Below are 14,450 nucleotides of genomic sequence, written 5' to 3'. Positions count from 1 at the left end.
CTGGGCAAGCGTACGGAACTTCTATGATAACATAAATAGCTGAACTACAGTCAACACAGGCAATAGCCAGAAAGTGTTATTCTGTACAGGACACAATGACGGAAAGGACAAGTATTACCTAACAAAAAGATTTACCAACTACCCTTCGAAGCTCACCTAATGCTGGGATTTCTTCTCAATCTGAACATAAAAGGACACAAAACTAGCATCATAAGGTTGTCCTTTTTTATATTTGGGAGTGGTTCAAATCCTAGATATATTGCAAACCACAGAAAGATTCTAATAAAGCCACAATCAAGAAAAAATTGCAATATGAATGGTGATTCAGAGGTCCACAAACATGAAAAAATTGAATCAAGATTCATGGCTTTATGAAAAGTTATTCTTTAAAGTTCTGATACAAACACCATAATTATTCCAAACAAAACCACTCCCTTGTTAAGGAATAAACAAGCAGAACCAAAGAGGGGTTGATGGCCTTAAAAAAGCACAGGACCTAAAATGACGATGGACACAAAAACTGAGATTATGTCCTCTAATTTCTCATTATCTAAAATTCAGCAAACAAGTGGTATACAGAGAAAAAAAAAATACAATACAAAACTTAGCTTTTATTGATAAATACACATGCTAATGCTAATTCATATTAATGTGTATACTAAAGGTTGCTGGAACTTCAATATCTCTTTGTTAGTTCTCTACTGCCCCCTCCTCCCAGATGGGCATCTCTTTGTTTTTTCAGTTTCCTCAGGTGTTCATTAAATCTTTAAAGTAAAAAAAAAAAAGACACACACTAAACACTGCAACTGCATGCCTATCGCAGAATAAAAGATGAAAATGATAAAGAGTTATGTGTAGTTACCTTTTGGCCACTTGACAATGCAAAAACAGTCCATTTACTTGACCAGCTCCACATTCAATATAGCCACCCATGTCCTTAAAAAAATTTCGGTTCTTAAAAATGGAAGGAAAAAAAATCAAAGCAGAAACGTTCGTTATAGAATATTAGAAGGTTTCATTCTAGTTGATTAGATGCATCTCCAAGCTGTTCTCTTTTTCAGTGAATGGAATCAAACTTGCCGACTGGCCTTTTTGGAGCAGGTTCATCAGTCAAATTACTAAAACAGTATTCATCTTGCTTACCATAATTTTCTGTATGCCAAGTCAGCAGTTGAAGCTTCTTCATTAGCTTTGTTTTCAAATTCCCTCTTTGCCTTAATTTTTTATTCTTTCTAGTCAAAGTCCTTGATAATTCTTAATTGCTGTTTGCTACCCACAAAGCTTAGGAAACGTGGTGAAAGTGACGACCCATGTGAGAATGAAGTTAATCATCTCATATTGCAAATGTGTGGATATTGGAGTCTGATACAATCATAATTCACAAGTTGATTGTATCACAAGTTGATTACGATAGAGAGCTTGTAAGCGTGTGTTGCATGCTAGGTGTCCTTGAGCTTGTTCTGGCTTGCCTAAGTTGTTGCAATGCAGTCTAGCTAGAGTGAAATTTCTTATGTTAATTTTATCAAGAGGTTGTCCCTTTGAGCATTTGATTCCAGTGCTCCTTGTTTTCAAACAGAAAATCCTAAATTTATAGGCGAATTTCAATTCTGCAGCCAAGAAAGTAAATACATATGGAGATGATCCTGCTCCAAATAGTCCATTAATTTTTGCTAGTGAGGCAGGCATTGATTGAGAAAGAGAACCACTATCTAAGTATCTTTAGCTTGATGAATTTTTCCTGATCCCCTTCCTGGTCTACATAAAATTCACGTATACTCCAGGTTTGCAGAATCATATTGAAGTCGGACTAACATTTTTCAATCTAATCTTCTTTAATAACACAAAGTACCAGTGATTTCACTTACATGCTCAGGTCATAAATCTTTAGGACCTCTCATTATGTTGCTTCAAATCCTGTAAACTAGTTTACAATAGCTAACCTGTCTTAGAATAGAAATTACATTCGCCTAGCTACGTACAGGCTTGAATATTCATAAAATGATATTTGGTTAGTGAGCAATATATGTTTGCTCACGGTCCATCAGACGTTTCACTTTCTGAAAATGACTCTTGCTCTCTATCTTCTATGAAAGAAGTTGGCCGGCAGGAAAAGGCATTATAGTCTGGAGACGATTTGCTGTTTGCTTTGTAAACCAACAAGTTCCTTCCTCAATATTTTGCTTGCAGCTGATCTTGGAATGGCAGATATAAACCCAACTTTTCTGACTTTTTTGTAGGGGGCCACCTGAAATTTCCAAGTAGAAAAGTTAAAAGGATTCTGTCTTAGATTAATGTTACTTCAAAACAGAGGCAACTAGAGGAAGACAGACCTGGCCGGCAACAAATTGAATTACTTGGTCTTCAGTGATCAGTTCAGTACTAGCTGCTCTCACCACATATGCCATTGGTATTTGTCCTGCTTCTTCATCTTCAACCCTGCATAAATTTTTAATTATTTAGATTCAATGAGAGAGATCAATAAGACAAAAAAAAAAAAAAAAACAAGAATTGGAGATCCTAAGGCAACTCACGGTACGACAGCAGCATCAAGAATTTGAGGATGGCTCAAGAGAATTGCTTCCAATTCTGCAGGAGCAACCTGTAAGGGTGATCCAGACAGTTAAAGTGTGAATTGGTTTGAAAATATATTCTAGGAAAGCATTACATTTGTGCTTATTAAATGAGTTTAGTACCTGATAGCCATTATGCTTGATGAGCTCCTTGATACGATCAACAATGTAAAGCAGTCCATCCTCATCAAAATAACAAAGATCACCAGTTTTCAACCACCCATCTTCATCAATAGTAGCAATAGTTGCTTCCACATTCCCCAAATACTCTTTCATGATAGTTGGACTCTTCAGCCACAGCTCTCCTTCCTTATACGGTCCCAAAGCCTGTCCAGTTTCAATATCCACAACCTTAGCAGCAAATTTTGGAACCAGATGCCCACATGAGCCAGTGTGTTTCTTAGCTTGTTCATCCGAAATAAAGAAAGTTGCTGCACCACAACTTTCGGTTAGGCCATACCCCGGCCTCAACTCAACCCAAGGAAACTTCTGTCTGAACTCATCAACCACTTCTTTGCTCAATGGCGCAGCTCCTGAACCAACCCTCCTCAAAGATGACAACTTGCACCCGGCTTGGCTTGCATACTTCACTAGTCCAAGAATCACCGGAGGCACTGCGGGTATATTATTCACTTTATGAGTTTGTATAGCATCCAACATGGCCTTGAACTCAAACCTTTGCATCAGGACAATGGTGGATCCTGTGCTAAACATGCCAAGCGCAAAGAAAGCGAGCCCGTAGATGTGGAACATAGGAATGAAGCATAAGAACACATCATCTTGAGCTGATGTTTCATCCACAGACCATTTGAGCAATGTCATAATGGCTATGAAATTTGCATGTGTCAAAACTACACCTTTGCTTGTCCCAGTTGTACCTGAAGAGTACAATATGGCTGCTGTGTCCGACTGAGTTGGACGTGCTAGTGCTAACTCGGTCGGTATTGGATCACAGGATTCAATCAACTCTTCAATGGAGAGTGAGTTATCAGTACCATTTGATGGCCTTGATGTTACAATTGTAGGCACACCAGTTGGGACCAACTTGTGAACCTCCTCAGGTGATGCAATAGCGAGTTTGGCACCTGAGTCGCGGACTTGTTTGGCTATTTCTGACCCGGTGTTGAGTGGGTTGGCAGTAGTTAGTATTGCACCAACTGAAAAAACTGCCAGACATATTGTTGGGTATAGGAGTGAGTTTGGTGATAACACAAACACCACATCCCCTTTTTGAACTCCAAGTGCTTGGTGCAAGCCTGAAGCAAGAGACTGTATCGATCGATGAAGTTGTGCATAAGTGACACGCTGGTTTGTGGCCGAGTCAATGAGCGCAACTCGCGACTCGGCCAGGTGAGGGTGCGGGAACTGTGACAACACAAATGTGGCAGTGTCAAGGTTAGGCCTTGTTGGGATCTTGTGACGGTCACCAAGGTTAAAAAGGGAATGGTATACTCCGGTTTGGGAATCGAAACCACCGTTTGTTCCGTTGGTGTACTCGGCGGATAATTCTTCCACAGACATTGTTGAAATGATTGCAATTTGCAAATTTTTTACATTAAAGCTTAGATATGATATGGAAAATAAATAGGCCAGTACAAGGCAAGTTGTTGGCTGAGAACAACTGGCTGAGAATGACAAGTTCGAGGGTTGTAGCATTGTTAAAAACGCCCTTAGAAGGTACAATCATATATAACCATATTTATAATGTACTTAATTGGTAGCCGGCAGACCGATTCGATGAATATTCCTGTGCGTTATTGGCATACGTACTGTACTATGCTTTTTGAAAAGACATGGACTAAATTGTAGTGTCATGTATATTCTTTGATTCTTATGTCCATCATCCTTTCCAGTTTGTACAAAAGGATTGGAAAGAGACGTTGACGTCATTAGGATGAAGATGACAGGCTTATGGAATGAGAACCTCATCAAGTCGATCATATATATGATAACAATTTTGAGGATTGTAAATATCTTGGGGGGTAAATATCTTATTTTATACCCTTTTTGTGAAATTTCTCTGACATCGTCAAATATTTCCGATATATTAGATATTTGCGATATATCTCCGATAAAGTGAAGAAATATCTGTAAAATTTGAGGTAAAAATAAAAAAAAACTCACTAATTCTCTAAATGAAAATCTGTGTGAAGAGAGATCTCCTCAAGGCAAATCTGAGTGAGGAGAAATCCCCTCAAGGTGAATCTAGGTGAGTAGAAAATCCCCTCAAGGTGAATCTAGGTGAGGAAAAAAATCCCCTCAAGGCGAATCTAGGTGAGGAGAAATACCCTCAAGGCGATTTTGGGTGAGAAGTAATTCTCTAAATGCAAATCTGTGTGAGGAGAGATTTGGTACTGTGTAGTCTATGACTATGTCTGTAACTCTGTAGTTGAATAATAAAAAGAAGATAAAGCCATAAAGGTTCAATTATTCAAATGAGGCCAAATGACATTGCAGAAGGAAGTCAAGGAACCATATATGGATGACATGATAGAAGAGAGTGCAGAGTACGGAGTATTAAATTTTGGCTATGCATCTTGAAAAAGTGAGGAATAATGAAGCAACATGAAGCTGCGGCTGCAAGATAAACAGGCAAAGAATAATGTGGTCAATGAAAACAGCTATATAGATCTACTTCATGTTGCAAGCGAGCCGCTTGATAATGGCATTGATCCACTTCATGATTGGATTATGCCTGCACACCTCGATGATGAAGCTGGAAGACCTCTTCCACAAATTGTAGAAACTGCAACTAATGCTGGAATCAACGTAGAGAGAGTCTTATCTGAAGAAGTTGTTAAAAACCCAGAAGATAATTCAGATAGTGATGATGCGTGTGGTGGTACAGCAACTCCAGATAGTTCTGATGATGGTGGAGAGGGTGAAAGCGGAACAGGTGGTGGAGGTGAAAGATATGAATATGGACAATCTTCTGTGGATGGAGGATTCCAATTTACCTGTGAAGGTAATTTTGATCATACCACCCAAGATGAAGACCATGGAGTAAGAACAGCTGGTCATGGTGCTCAAGAGAAGACCCGATATGGGAGGAGGACTAGAGGTGCAACTGATTATCAAAGTACCCCATCTGATGTTTCTTCAATTGCCTTAAGTTTTGACTCTATCAGTTTAGGCACAGAGCGCAGTGGGATCTCAAATGAATCACATGAAGGCAACAATCAATTTGGTTATGATGCTTATGGATATAATCAATATGGAGAAGTATATGATCAGTCATCCAGTTGGGTTCATCCTTATTATCCCTTTATAGGGGAAACAGTCTGCAGCTCTAAAGAGATCTATAACTATCATGTTCATCACTACAATTCGCACTATATGGGTCATATGTTTTGGTCTGATTATTGCATTTTCGTAGACCAGCGAGCGGCTTTTCAACCGCCTAGAGTCTCTTTTTGGATGTAGATGAAGTTGACATTCATATGTATTTATATGTAATTCTAAATTTCTAATAAATTGACTTTTTTCAAAAACGACATTTTGTTATCTTATATCCCCGATATTTCCGATATCTCCATTTTTCAAAGTACCGATAGATATGAAGATACCGATATTTAAAACCTTGGTAACAGATTGTGGTAACATTTGTAATTTAGTTCAAAAAGTAGTAATAACAAGTTGTACGTTAAGTAGTTACTACATCTATAACAAAGATTATCTATTTTTACATTAATGGTTGCGGTTGTCGTAAAATACATGTAAAAATAATTATATTTGGTTAAGAAAACTACTTATGTTATAATTAAGAGTTAAATACTATTTACTACCCTGTGGTTTGGGTCCAAAATCGATTCAGTCCCTCGACTTTTAATTTCATCAAAAACACCCTCACACTATTATTTCTCATCCAATAGATCACTCCGTCATGATTCCGTCAAATGGAGCCGTTAAGTAGCTGACGTGGCATGCCAACTGAGCACAAGTGGGGCCCACATGAAATGAAAAATTCCAAAATAAAATTTCAGAAAAATAACAAATTTCTCAAATTTCTCTCTCTCTCTCTCTCTCTCTCCCTCCCCTTGGTTTCTCTCTCATCTTCCTCTTCAATACCTTCTTACTTCTCTATCGTCTGTGTCTTCTTCATAGCAGACAATTATCTCAAATAAATTCCCAGTTGTCTAATATACACAACAAAAGAACATGGCAATTGGAACTGTGAAACTATATGAACAAAACCCAGAAAAATAAAACAAACAATTGAAGATTGATGACTCTAGGAATGAATTCGAGTATTGATTATCTGGGCATTAATCTTAGCAATTGACTTTTATTAACTAATTTTTATTTTGGATTGCTAATCTGGAAAAAGCCGAGCTCGGAGTAGAAGAGAGGGACAACATCAATGATCTCGATGTCGTCGTTTTGGGGGAGACGCTGCCGAGGAGGATGCCATTGACGGTGGAAGCCTTGTGCTTGAGAGCGTGTAGCACCATCTTTATGCAAGCATTCTGTGCGATCTCATAGCGTAACTCGCCGCCCATGACTCACTCGCTAATTTGGAATTCCATTGCAGAGAGAACTACGAGGGACAGAGAGAGCAGAGATTCCGATATTCACTATTGTTTTTGATCAGCTAAAATCAAAGAACTCCACATGCTCATCAAAGCAAACAATCACAGATAACCAATGAATCAGAAACTCAATTTTTCACAAAGCCATCTCGAAATTTGAACATCGAAGCTAAAAGAGAGTCATAAGACTTAAACAAGAATTTTAGAACAGACCCATCTGAGAGCCCCGAAGTTCAAAATCTTCCGCCCACCCAATAACGAATGCTTGAAATTCTTCAGACCCAGTATCAGAATTCCGCCCATCTTCGAAACCCAGAACCCAATTTCATCGATTTCTTCGGTGCAGGACATCTGTACCCAAGCAGTGGAGTTGTAGTCTTTTCAGGTCGACTCTGAGAAGGATCAGTGTAATGGAATTTGGTTGGGATTAACAAAGAAGAGAGTGGAGCAGAGGGAAAGAGGGAAGAGACACTCTTCTGCTATGAAGAAGACACAGAAGACAAAGGAGTAAGAAGATAATGAAGAGGAAGATGAGAGAGAAACCGGGAGGGGGGGGGGGGGGGGGAGAGAGAGAGAAATTTGTTATTTTTCTGAAATTTTATTTTGGAATTAATTTTTCATTTCATGTGGGCCCCACTTGTGCTCAGTTGGCATGCCACGTCAGCTACTTAACGGCTCCATTTGACGGAATCATGACGGAGTGATCTATTAGATGAAAAATGATAGTGTGAGGGTGTTTTTGATGAAATTAAAAGTCGAGGGACTAAATTGATTTCGGACCCAAACCACAGGGTAGTAAACAGTATTTAGCCCTATAATTAATTAGTAATAAATCCTATTTAACTAATACTAATTTTGTGAGCCTAGGCTAGAAGGTTTTTGTTTTTAATAAGGAAAAAAATGTAATTGTCAATCGATAATTTAGTATTAATCAAACATTAATTGGCTAATTATAAAATTATTATTATTATTATTTTTTGAGTTAAAAGGATTTCATTCAAAGACCCTTAAGCGGGTTGACCCTTAAGAGAGAGAAATTTGTTATTTTTCTGAAATTTTATTTTGGAATTAATTTTTCATTTCATGTGGGCCCCACTTGTGCTCAGTTGGCATGCCACGTCAGCTACTTAACGGCTCCATTTGACGGAATCATGACGGAGTGATCTATTAGATGAAAAATGATAGTGTGAGGGTGTTTTTGATGAAATTAAAAGTCGAGGGACTAAATTGATTTCGGACCCAAACCACAGGGTAGTAAACAGTATTTAGCCCTATAATTAATTAGTAATAAATCCTATTTAACTAATACTAATTTTGTGAGCCTAGGTTAGAAGGTTTTTGTTTTTAATAAGGAAAAAAATGTAATTGTCAATCGATAATTTAGTATTAATCAAACATTAATTGGCTAATTATAAAATTATTATTATTATTATTTTTTGAGTTAAAAGGATTTCATTCAAAGACCCTTAAGCGGGTTGACTACAGTCGAAATGAAGTGCATCCAAGATGCACTCTGGAACATGATCAAACCAGAAAAGACTAGCATTATTTTCATAGGCAATACCCGCAAGCCTGTGCGCCACAGCATTGGCAGTTCTAGGAGTATGGCATAGCGAAATAGTAGGAAGAGCATGTAGTGCTGCCTTAGTAATAAAGACTATTTAACTAATTGTAATTTGGTGAGCCTAACTTAGAAGGTTTTTTTAATTGGCTAATGATAAAATTAATTAGTAATAAAGACTATTTAACTAATTGCAATTTGGTGAGCCTAACTTAGAAGGTTTTTTTTTAATTTTCTTTTTTGGAAAGGAAAAAACGTAATTGTCAATTGCTAATCAATTGGCTAAGGGCTAGACAGGTTACCAAATTTTAAATATTTTGGACCGTTGGATATATTACTAATCTAATAGTTCAAAATATTTAACAAAATGGGTGTATGAGAATTTTGTACTCGTGGCAAAAGTAAAAAATAGGCTTTACCCGAAAACAAACTCGGTCTAGTATTCCAGTGTATAAGACTGAATACAAAATGGAGTATAGATGCATTACGTAAACCCGGCCCCAAGCAGAGTTTGCACCGCATTTTCACTTCATACTAATGTAAAGAAGTGGGCCCAGTGACATGTTAATTTGCATATCAGAATCTCACTATCACGTACAGAACCACCTTTCTTGTGTATTGATCTCTTGATTCGTAATCCGCTATTCCCCATGTATTTCAGTACATGACGGCCTTGCCATATGGAGAAAAAGATCAAGGTTAAATGTCCCCAGAAAAGCATGGCTGAGGCTGAAGGCTTCCCGATTGGATAGGAGTGTCGTCGCTTCAAATTAGTTTTTAACTTGTAAGTTAAGCACGGATTTGAGCGGATGTACATCTGCTTTGTTTGTTGCTTGTTAGTTGTCACCTGTGCGGAAAAATTCTGGAGAAGATTTCTTTCACCTATTTTTTCTTATTGGAACGGGAGCTAGTGAAAGCTTTGCGGTCGTTGACAAATTAGTCAGCAACCTACGATACTTGATTTTGTGTCTGGCAGGTCGTACTTGAAAATAAGGGTTCCTGCAAAAGATACGTACTCTGATGCCTAAGTCAGCTTGAGTTGTAGTTGTGTGCCAATGGGGTTGATTGCTTCCCTCAAAAATTCACTTTGTCAAAGTATTTATAGGCAAACTCGAGCGGATATTTCGACTAGTGCGCATAGTGGCGCGCTTGGTTCACAAGTTGTATGTGAGTGAACCCATGATGCCACTTCTTGGACAACGTGGAAAAGTGCTTCCGCTTGTGACGGACTTGGATGAGCTAACCGGCTGCCAACTGATTTCGCCTCATCTGATCCACCTCGAGAGGATTCTTCTTCAAAGAGTTGCGCCTTGAATTAATAAATTGCATCTCAAAGGGATTGTACCTCACTCGGATATCTTCTTGAGCAAATCTCTCCTCACTCAGATGTCCCCAGAGGGTTTCGTCCTACTGAGATCCTCCACAACCAGATATTTCCTTGTCGACAAGATATCCCCTCTTCGACTAGATATTTCCTCATTGACAAGATATTTCCTGCTTGACAAGATATTTTTCTTCTTGACAAGATCTTCTCCTCAACGAGATATCTCTTCATTAATTTTTTAAAATCACTCTCAAAATTTTCACCCTCACAATGCTTCTTTTTTCCTTTTCGCACGAATTCAGAGAGCGAGAAGGAAATATCTCTTGCACCCGTTATCGACCTTCGCCAGCATTATTTGTGTTTCCCCTTGCTGCTGTGTTGGATTTTACATTGTTTGCCTTCGCTCGATTCAGCGATTCTCATGATAGGATCTTCAACAGCAATTCCTTCAACACAATCTTTCTCGACATGATTCCTCTATGTGTCCCCTTTTTTCTTTCCGCACGGTATACAAGCACCTATAAACTAGTCTTACCTTACGTACCACTGGTTCTTGAGTGAATTTGACGGTTTTTAGATGAGATAAGTCTTTGTGTGCCTACATGGACACCCATTTTATGTCTGCGAGGAGCCGAGGACACTTGTTTTATCACTTTTATGTCGCCTCTGAAGAAGGCATTGGGTTAATGTCTACGATGACACATTTTAATGTCTGCAAGCACTCAATCTGTTTAATGTCAACGAGGACACAACTTATTTAATGTAAGCAATGACCGAATCTATTTAATGTCAGCGAGGACTGATTTTGTTTACTGTCAGCGAGGACTGCATCTTGTGGGACTAGTCAACCTTCGCTGCGCCCGTAATTAAGGCAAGGGTTAAATTCAGTTTACTCCCCTGAACTTTAGGCCTAAAATCAGATTGGTCCCTCTTTCTGAAAATCTATTACGATGGTCCATATACTCTCAAATGACATCACCCGAGTCCAAAATTTAAATTTGGCTCGAAACATGATGTCAGCTGCTGAGTTGGAGCCGACATGGGGGCCCACAATGAGGGCAAAATGGACATTTCAAGTTTTTCTAATTTTTTTCTCTATATTCTCTCTCTCTCTCTCTCCCCGATCTGCTCTCTCTCTCCCAGATGCTCTGATCGGCCGTCTGGATCGCCACCGCCTCCCCCTCCCAACCAATCCACCAAGATCTCAAATTTCAATCTCGCAATACCCCCAATTCAACAAAATACAAGCTCTCACAATCCCAAATGCCCAAACTCCAAAACTTCAAACACACCAGTTCTAATGAACTCAATCCCAAAACCCAGTTCTTCTACATTCCAGGTGGGAAAATCCTAGCATTGCCAAAAGAAACATAAAAGCATTAACTTTGCTCTAATGTAGAGCAAACTCAACTAATCGAAGTTCACCAACACAAACAGATAACCAGAAAAGATATGAACTTTGTTAAAGCCCTGTATGAGAGAGCAAGACTGAAACTTTCTGCTACAGAGTGAACTGGGTCGACACCAGAACGTGAATCCCACCGGAGAAACCCATCAAGCTTTGAGCTTTTTAGTGCGGTTAGAGGCGGCCACACTTTCCAGGCTGGTGATTAAGCTATCTCCTACAGTGGCGATGTAGGACCAGACCCAGCTCAGAATCGGGTCGTTGCTGGCGATGGGCGACATCGAGAGGTTGGCGCCGTCAGACTCGAAGACGGAGAGGAGCCACTTCATGTCTCCGATGGAGGACTCGAGGAGGTTGGACACCTTGCAGAAGTCGGCGATGGTGGTGATGGAGAAGACCTGGCGGAGGACGCCGCTGTGCTTGCACTTGCGGACGAGGGTGAGGGCGTAGTCGAGGTTCTTGGCACGTCGGCGGCGATACGTCGGACGGGGCGCTCGTAGAGGGAGGGGGAGGCGGCGGCGATCCGGACGACGGATCAGAGCATCTGGGAGAGAGAGAGAGAGTAGATCGGGGAGAGAGAGAGAGAGAGAGAATATAGAGAAAAAAATTAAAAAAAGAGAGGAAAAATTAGAAAAACTTGAAATGTCCATTTTGCCCTCATTATGGGCCCCCATGTCGGCTCCAACTCAGCAGCTGACGTCATGTTTCGAGCCAAATTTAAATTTTGGACTCGGGTGATGTCATTTGAGAGTATAGGGACCATCGTAATGGATTTTCAGAAAGAGGGACCAATCTGATTTTAGGCCTAAAGTTCAGGGGAGTAAACTGAATTTAATCTTTAAGGCAATTAACTCCTCAATTAGTACAAAGTTAAATTCCAATCATGAATGCGGGGATTATTACGGCATTAACCACGATAATCGCTTTTTATTTTTATAAGTCAATATATGCGTAAAATCATTTAGTATAAGTAGTAGTTGCATGACAATTAATATATTGTAAAAATGCTCATGGTAAGTTTTGCATTCAGTTTAGAATAAGGAGGCATTTTTGTTCATTTGAGTTCCACTATTTAGAGAAGCGTTTAAGAAACTAAAGAAAGTATCTAAATCCAAATAAAGAAAGTATCGATCGAGTATTCCATCCTAGTATGATAATTTTCAGTAGCATCTATAAATTATATAATTATGGTTGATTTTGTTCTCAGGTCTCAGATTATTGGATCTGTTTCAGTTCTCCCCTTAGGTATATCACTCAATTGTTTGGTTGAATTTGTTAGGGATTGTTTGCGTTTGCTTCCTGTATAATCCTTAGCACAAAGCTTTTAGTTCAGATTCAGTGAGCATTGTGCTAGTGTTGCCTAGCTTTCATGAGTTGATAAACGCATTGGTTAAATTCATCCTTTTTTCTTTCAAGAAAAGAACAATTATTTTCTTCTCGTCTTTGTGAAATTACATTTTCCTTTCTAAACAGTTTATAGAGTACAAATGATGAACGCATGAGTTGCCTTTGTTGCCTTTCATGAGTTGATAAACACATTGGTTAAACTCATCCTTTTTTTTTTCAAGAAACGAACAATTATTTTCTTCTCGTATTTGTGAAATTACATTTTCCTTTCTAAACAGTTTATAGAGTACACATGATGAACACATGAGTTGCCTTTGTTGCCTTCATGAGTTGATAAACGCATTGGTTAAACTCATCCTTTTTTTTTTTTTTTTCAAGAAACGAACAATTATTTTCTTCTCGTCTTTGTGAAATTACATTTTCTTTTCTAAACAGTTTATAGAGTACACATGATGAACGCATGAGTTGCCTTTGTTGCCTTTCATGAGTTGATAAACGCATTGGTTAAACTCATCCTTTTTTTTTTTTTCAAGAAAAATTATTTTCTTCTCGTCTTTGTGAAATTACATTTTCCTTTCTAAACAGTTTATAGAGTACACATGATGGGGCAGAGAATGGTAAGATCAATATTGAGGCATGCTTAGACTAAGAGTTTTCGCATTTTTTTTCCCTATTCTCTCTAAAGGAGAAAAGTGATTCCTTTGGAGTATGGAAGGAACCATTTACCCCTCTATTTTCCTTTCTGATATTTTGTTATATCCATCCCCAGATCCATTAACCCTAAAACTATTCATGTACTCTTATATCTCATATAGAGTTTAGCAACACAAAATATGATGTCACAGTTTGCCGATTCACCATGCCACCAATAACTTGAAACAAACAACAGTGTTTCAAGTTTCAACCAATACCAAATCAGATTGGTGTAATACCTGGTTCCGATTGGTGTAGTACCAAATAGAGAATTCGAACGTCACCAAAGGTCATGAACAATCGAACTTACTTATGAATTTCACTTTTCGATACAATTGGATTCAATCAAAAACAATTGTTTCAGCCTTAAGAAATTATGGATATTTTAGATAAAAAAAAGAAGTCAAAAACCATTAACCAAAGAGTTAGTATTCTTCTTAAATTGTAATATGAATGAGAAAATGAGAGAACAGAGAACTCAAAGTTATCAAACTATACCTCGATCGAATTTATCATTATAGCTCTATAAGATTTGCACATCAATGATTTTTCAAAGATTTTTTCTTCAACTATAGACGAGTTTTCATAAATGCATATAGAAATAGCAAACGTAGCAGTGATGCACAGGAGAAAGATCACGTCACAACATATATATATATATATATATATATATATATATATATATATATATATTTTTTTTTTTTTTTGAGTTAACGGCAAGTTAACATTGTGATGTGTCATCTGTTTTTTTTGTGTGGTCAAATGTGATGTGTCACATGTTAAAACCTTTAAATTATATGGAGCATGTAGATTTTATGAAATTTAAAATAAATTCATAACCTTCTCACTCTAGAGGAGCCGGATCCAAATGAGATTTAAATTTTCACACTTCTCTATTACTGGGTAATAGTTTAGCCTTTGCCCAAAAAAGAAAAGAAAAAAACATGGAAAGAAAGTCCATGTTGGACTAGGTTGCAATATTGAAAGAAGGCAAAAAAACGTTTCATTTTCCTGTACGCTT

The 14,450-nt window shown here is 38.2% G+C and overlaps 1 protein-coding gene across 1 annotated transcript; it reads right to left on the bottom strand.

Moving 5' to 3' along the window:
* Positions 1-1,874: 1,874 nt before the first annotated feature.
* Positions 1,875-4,132, bottom strand: LOC133716214 (probable CoA ligase CCL5). The gene is made up of 4 exons (XM_062142933.1): positions 2,694-4,132; positions 2,532-2,599; positions 2,331-2,436; positions 1,875-2,245 (listed from the first exon to the last, which is right to left on the bottom strand). The coding sequence occupies exons 1-4, from the start codon at positions 4,089-4,091 to the stop codon at positions 2,117-2,119; spliced, it is 1,701 nt and encodes a 566-aa protein (XP_061998917.1). The 5' UTR covers positions 4,092-4,132; the 3' UTR covers positions 1,875-2,116.
* Between the last annotated feature and the right edge of the window lie 10,318 nt (positions 4,133-14,450).

This window comes from Rosa rugosa, chromosome 6 (genome assembly GCF_958449725.1).
Source record: "Rosa rugosa chromosome 6, drRosRugo1.1, whole genome shotgun sequence".
NCBI lineage: Eukaryota > Viridiplantae > Streptophyta > Magnoliopsida > Rosales > Rosaceae > Rosa > Rosa rugosa.
Note: the sequence above shows the minus strand (reverse complement) of the source record. Positions and strands in the feature narration are given on the sequence as shown.

Bases quoted from the DNA above. Each gene is read 5' to 3' on its own strand.
- LOC133716214 (XM_062142933.1), bottom strand. From the start codon at position 4,091: ATGTCTGTGGAAGAATTATCCGCCGAGTACACCAACGGAACAAACGGT. The intron at 2,437-2,531 runs GTGAGTTGCCTT...AAATTTATGCAG, and splicing joins CTTGATGCTGCTGTCGTACC to GGTTGAAGATGAAGAAGCAG. The intron at 2,246-2,330 runs GTCTGTCTTCCT...TGGAAATTTCAG, and splicing joins TTCAATTTGTTGCCGGCCAG to GTGGCCCCCTACAAAAAAGT.